General features: G+C 35.0%; 1 protein-coding gene across 1 annotated transcript in view; it reads left to right on the top strand.

The window, feature by feature from the left end:
• The window catches only part of LOC101503918 (nuclear cap-binding protein subunit 1), a 14,489-nt gene that overhangs the window by 4,793 nt on the left and 3,354 nt on the right, over window positions 1-6,342 (top strand). Inside the window, exons 8-13 of the mRNA XM_073366175.1 lie at window positions 2,057-2,123; window positions 2,950-3,149; window positions 4,124-4,194; window positions 4,523-4,607; window positions 6,048-6,116; window positions 6,259-6,342. Of these exons, the coding sequence (XP_073222276.1) occupies window positions 2,057-2,123; window positions 2,950-3,149; window positions 4,124-4,194; window positions 4,523-4,607; window positions 6,048-6,116; window positions 6,259-6,342 (576 nt within the window). The remainder of the gene's footprint in view (window positions 1-2,056; window positions 2,124-2,949; window positions 3,150-4,123; window positions 4,195-4,522; window positions 4,608-6,047; window positions 6,117-6,258) is intronic.

Genomic DNA, 6,342 nt, shown 5'->3' with positions numbered 1-6,342 from the left:
TCCAACATATTCTCTCTAATTGACATTCAATTGAGTTCCACTATTTTTAAAATGGGTTCCACTAAATCATGTTGGTTCCACATAAATTTGGTGGAACCCATACAATGTTATTGAGATCGCCAATGTACTCATGGTATCACACAATCCTGCGATCCAAACTCCTCTCGCCCAATGTTATCAATAGCAGATTGCAGAAAATAGAGAAAAACCAAAAATCCGCTATGAGAAATTTCTATTGCGAGAAAATAGCGTAAGCTGTTTAGCAGTTGAAATAAATCAATTATGTATAAATAAATTAATGATGCATACAGATGAAAAAAGCTGCTTTAACATAAATTAAAAGAAAAGGTGACATAATATTAACTAGAAGGGATGAAATAATAAAAAAAAAACACAGGGCTGAAAGAATCACAGAAGAAATAAATTAAATTGGGGAAGAGAATGGAAAGGAAATAATTAGGAAAAAAATAAATCTAAGAAGATAGATGAAGAAAGTAACCATCCAAACTTAGAAGAGAAGAAAGGGAGAAATAAAAAAAAAGGAATAGAAGAAAAAGAAACCGAAAAAACATAGCTCTGTTACATGAGAAGGAACTCACTAGACTCAATCTGGAAAAACTCTTCTCTTCAATTATTCTGAGTTTTTATGAAGTGGTCACATGCTTTTTTTAAGTGTTATCATTGAAAAAACCATAAAACTCCTTTTTTCCGCTATCTTTGCTATTTCCGCTTTGGGAACAGTGGCCACTATTGTGGTGTTAGCGGAACAGTCACAGCATATCAGATTTTGTAGCGTTTTTCCCAAATCCTGCTATGCAATAGCGCCATAGCGATTATTTAACAACACTCTCATTGTGCCGCGTTGCACATAGGATCGGGTGTCTGAAAAATCACAGCAGAATTGCGATTTTCGCCGTCAACTTGAGGGATCACGAGTTTGTTTCAAGTTCTGCGTTGTTGAGGATGAAGAATGCCTAAAAAACTACTGGGTCGGGTTTTTCTTAGAAGACCCAGTTTTGTTAAATAAAACTCACCCTGGTCTGATACTGTTAGGGTATTGTTAATCATCATAAACCAAAAAATAGAGGAAGATAGAACATCACCCGAAGTCCCAAACCTTCCATACTGTCTCAATCAAGGCCTCTCCCGCACCCAGTCCCATTGCTATCCTGTGAGTCTGCAACTACGACTCAACCACCTCCTTTTGCCTGTGCCTGCAACACCCCTCCTCCTTTCGGTTGTATCTCTGTTTCATGCTTGCTTTCTATTTTTTCTGTTCTGTACGATTTCAACCACTGTTATCCTCTTTATTGTGTGTGTAAATGGCTTCAAGTGGGGCATCTCAGCCTATTGAAGTACCTGCCAGTGCTGCTGAAGTTGCTGCAGGGAATGGAGCTGTAGCAACACCTGCTGCCAGAGTTACTAAAAATGGCCATGGTATAAGGGCCTAACATGGAAACAGTGCATCAACTGATGGAAATGCGAGAAAAGTGAAGCGCAAATAATGTGAGAAGATGTTTACTAGATGCGTTTATCGGCTGAAACATCGCTTGGCCGGAACTAATAAAGATGTTGTATCTTGCAGAGCTATCACTAAGGATGTTTATAAATCAATGTTGGATATTATTTCTATATTGGAAACTAATCTGATTAAAAAGTGAAACTTATTTGATATTGAAGGACCTAGTAGTATTATTGAATCAGTTGGGAAAAGAAAAAAGCATTGAAGAGGTTGTACAAATTCCAAAGGGTTATTTCGACTTTTTTTGGGTTCTTTTTGCAGGTAGCTGTTATATCGAAACTCTGTTCTTCTCTGGCAGAAGTGTTTAACATGAGCTGGGATTATATAAATTCCAAAATAGTTGGAGTTTGTTTTTTGAAACTGTAAAAAATAGATTCTTAGAATAACATTGGCAATAAGTCCACTTTTGCTGCAACTCAAGGAGATAGATGATTGCTTCATTACTTTTTTGTCTATGTCTTTTTATTATTATCTCCTTTTATAAGTTGTTCATAAGGGGTTTAAAGCGGATTATTTTGTTATGCCATTTTTTAGGATTTTTTGGAAGACTTGTGGGACAGAATACAAGTTTTGTCAAGCAATGGTTGGAAAGTTGAAAGTGGTAAGTTTTGTCGTTATGCAAATTTTAGCAGTGTATGCTAGTGCAGATAATCAAGTATATGATAAATAACTATATAGATGAACACACTTACTCCAATGCCTAACGGATATATTGATTATGTCATTTCACAATGAACTAATATAGTTGAGCAAATCCATTTTGCAATCTCTTCCAAATATCATTAGGTTTATGGATTTCCTCTTTTGTGGATTTCTGTCTACTGGATTGTTTGAATGTATTGGTTTCTGTGTATGTAAATGTTTATAACAGAAAGTGTTAGTTTCCCTTTACACATATTAAAAGTAGATAGTTTATGGGCATAGAGGCTGAGCTCCTCCATTCTCTAAAAAAAATCATGTACAGAACTACAGACAACTTCTTTAAAGGTTCAGACGAATATTCTTCTGTGAAGTGTTTCTCATTCTCATTATGATAATAAAAACATTTCTAGTGTTTAGATAGACAACATATTGCATGAGCTGGGCAGCGGTTCGGTTACTGAAAAGTTGACAACTGCGTCAATAACTTAATCTGCCTAGGGAATGTTACAGTGTGCTGCACCACACGGGTCTATGGTGTTTTCTCACATACCACCTCTCAAACTTGAGTGCTACACACTAGTCTATGGTGTATTCTCACATACCATCCCTCAAACTTGAGGTGGTTTTATACCATGTCATATTGATGTTTACAATTTATTTATTTGACACATTATTTTACTTTCTTCTTCTTTTGTTATATTTGTGTCATATTCATCAACTTTGTATACCTTTATTTCCTTGTGTTTTATTCTCTGTTTGATTATGTTCACTGTTTTAATTGTTAGTTCCCAGACCTCATCTTTCCTTTGAGGCTCAGCTGGTAGCTGGGAAGTCCCATGAATTGGGGACAATAAGCTGCTCCAATTTGCCAAACCTGCCTTCAGTTACTTCTGGTGTATCTTTTGGTAAAGAGAAGCATGAGGCAGAGTTAAAGTATCCTCAAAGAATACGGCGGCTAAATATATTTCCTTCCAGTAAAATGGAGGTGATTTGCCTTCTATATGATATTTGTCCAGCACGTTTCCCCTAATTTCCTTTCTTTTAATCTTCCTTATGGAAACTTATCTCTTTTACCATTTGTATGCTATTCACATTCAGTTTCCCCCGTTTTATTTTGGGTTTTCTTATTCAAAAATTGACTTTTGGTTTTCAACAATGTTTACTCACTGATTGATGGTGTTTCTCTTGTTTTTGAGTTAGTGAAATAATTGGTACATATATTCTTAAAGCATTTAATTATTTAGTTTGCGTTTTTTGGCATAGTTTACAAAACTTCAAAATCTTATTGCAATGATGTAAATATTTCTTTTTTCCTTATAGGCTATATTTCAGCTTTTACTAGAGAAATTTTCGTGAATAAAATGCTTTGAACTTTTTAAGCAATTATTTATACCTTCACATGAAAAAATCCTTAAGAATTGTGCAAATATTTCTGGTAAACTGTTTTGAGGATGTTTCTAAAAAGCAACATGTTCATTTTAGAAATATATAGTTTTTGCTTTTGAAAGCTGCTGTGGCTGTCAAGAATATAAAATTCCTTAAAAACGTTATTCTAGTGATTATCCTTTCCTAATTTTAGCACATAAAACGTTTTTTATGTTGAATGTTCTTCCACAGTAAATTTCAGCATCTATGGCACAACAGCTTTCATAATACTATAGCATTCCCATTTCATGCCACATTCTTGTTAAGTTCTATATTTATATTTGGAACAGAACTATGTCTGGTTTACATTCATTGCATATTAATCTACAACTGTTAACATTTAAATTTGAACAAAAATGATGTTTTATTTGTTACTTGATGGTGATTAATTCGCGTATTTATTTTTTAAAATTTGTTTGGTTATCTAGCTTCAACTTGTTTAAGGGAGAAGTTATGGCATGTGCACTGACACATCCTCTTCTTAATTTAATCTCTGGCATAATGGATTCAATAAAATAAATCTTTTGGATACAGGATATGCAGCCTATAGATCGATTTGTGATGGAAGAGTATCTCCTAGACGTGCTTCTGTATTTCAATGGCAGGTTAGTGCATACTGCTAAATTTATTTATACTAGAACAGTAGTAGTGATGATGTGGTGAGAGTGCAAACAAGGGACATACTAAAATATACTCAAATACATCATGCTGTGCCAATTTTTCTAGTTAATTTTTTATTTTAATTCCATCGAGTGTTTTCCAATATCTGTCTGGTAACATCAACAGAAACTTATGGTTTGTACATTTATTTTATGAAGAGTTTGCCAGAACTCTTCTGACATTTTTTATACTTATTTCTTCTTTAACACTTGCCATGGTAAAATGTTTTCAATGTATTTTAACTATTCTCATTTTGGATTCATGCAAAGCTAGTCGAAAGGAATGTGCTTCTTTCATGGTTGGCCTGCCGGTTGCCTTCAGATATGAGTACCTCATGGCTGAGACAATATTCTCTCAGGTATTATAATGTAAAGCTGCTATATCTTTTACCACTCTTGCGTGTAATCTGTGCTTTTAGCATTAGAATTTAGAAGGTTTTCTGTAGCTTCAACTTTCATTGACCCTGCACATTGGCTTTGCAGGCTGCCTTCTGAAGCTTAAAAAATAAAGATATTTTTCTTTATTAATTTTCATTGATGTGTTGATTAATGCTTCATGTTTAAAAAGTGTAAAAACAAAGAATCATTTTTTCTTAGTTTTGGATGTCATAACTAGCTAGTGAATAGTGTTTTCCACGACAAGCAAGTTTTCAAAGTGCAATGCAATCAGGTCAGATGACATCATGCAAGTAAAAAAAAGATGTCATCATTCCACATTTTCACAGCTTGCACTCTCAAGTGCCTTTGGCTATAGGCAAGGTTGAACCTTTTGCATTGTACATATGTGAGGTGTTAGTTTGTCCTTACACCTTACACAGGTGAAGATATTTTGGGTGTTGGTCTTGGCGATGGATTCTAGAATAAGAAGCTAGAGGCAATTTTGCAGATATATTTTGCACTATGATTGTATGGTGCATGGCATGGGCTCATAGCATATTATCAATCCTCGGTAGCTGTGCAGGATGGCCAACCTCAAATACTCTTGTAGGGTTACTAATACCACTGATTATAAACATATTTCATGGATCGTAGTCCATACTACACGCGTTTAAAGAATTGTTCAAAATTAATGGCATTCTTAATTAAATGTAAAAGTCCTAATACATATTGCCGTAATAAAGGTAGATGATGGAATATTCAACGTTCAGAACAGTGAGGGCATGGCAATGGAGAAAACAGCACAATACAAACAAAAGTTCAACAGAAGGGTTCGACAATACTGTACATAAATTTAACAGAGACCTGTGTCAAGAGAAACTCGTTGGTAAAAGTGAGTGTGTACGCAGGGAGAGGTCTTGAAAAGAGACCAGTAGGTGTAAAGTGGCCAGCAAGCCCTAGGCGAGCTGGAAAACACTAGGCTTTACCAGGATTACTTTCAGCAATTATTAGGTCATTGGTAGCTTTGAAACAGATAATTGAAGTTTCATTTTCCTGAATAATGAAGATGGTAGAGTCTCGTCTTATGTGGTCTTGTCCTATGCTGCTTTGCAGTCGCTTTGCCATATCATATGTAGTTCTTTTGGTGTCTAGATAGGTGATATGGTACCTTATTTTGCTAAGATCACATGGTCTGATCGGGACAATTGTAAATTTTGCTGTCTTTGTTTGATTTTACTTTAAATTGTAAATTTGAACTAAAATATGTTATGCAAATTAAATGCACTAACATGTTTTATTTCATATTTTGATATGACTGAATTTGGTTTGCCTGCACTTTTTATTTGAATTGCTGAATTTCCATACAATATTGGCAGATTTAATAATTTAATAACAATAGAAACACACTCTCTCTCTTGCAGCTGCTGATGCTTCCACAACCACCTTTCAAACCGGCTTATTACACACTGGTTATTATTGACCTTTGTAAGGTACTTTCAAGTGGACTTGACATTGTTGACTCTTTTCTCCATCATTGAGGGATTGCTGTTTCTTCTTTACAATTTTAATGAATTGCGTTTTCCAGTTAATATTGGGTGCTTATTGCTTTCTAATCTTGTGGCCACACAATAGGCTCTTCCTGGAGCTTTTCCTGCAGTTGTTGCTGGAGCAGTTCGTGCTCTCTTTGAGAAGATTGCCGATTTGGATATGGAATGC

The sequence above is a fragment of the Cicer arietinum genome, chromosome 3 (genome assembly GCF_000331145.2).
Source record: "Cicer arietinum cultivar CDC Frontier isolate Library 1 chromosome 3, Cicar.CDCFrontier_v2.0, whole genome shotgun sequence".
Lineage (NCBI taxonomy): Eukaryota > Viridiplantae > Streptophyta > Magnoliopsida > Fabales > Fabaceae > Cicer > Cicer arietinum.
This window is presented reverse-complemented; position numbering and strand designations above follow the sequence as displayed.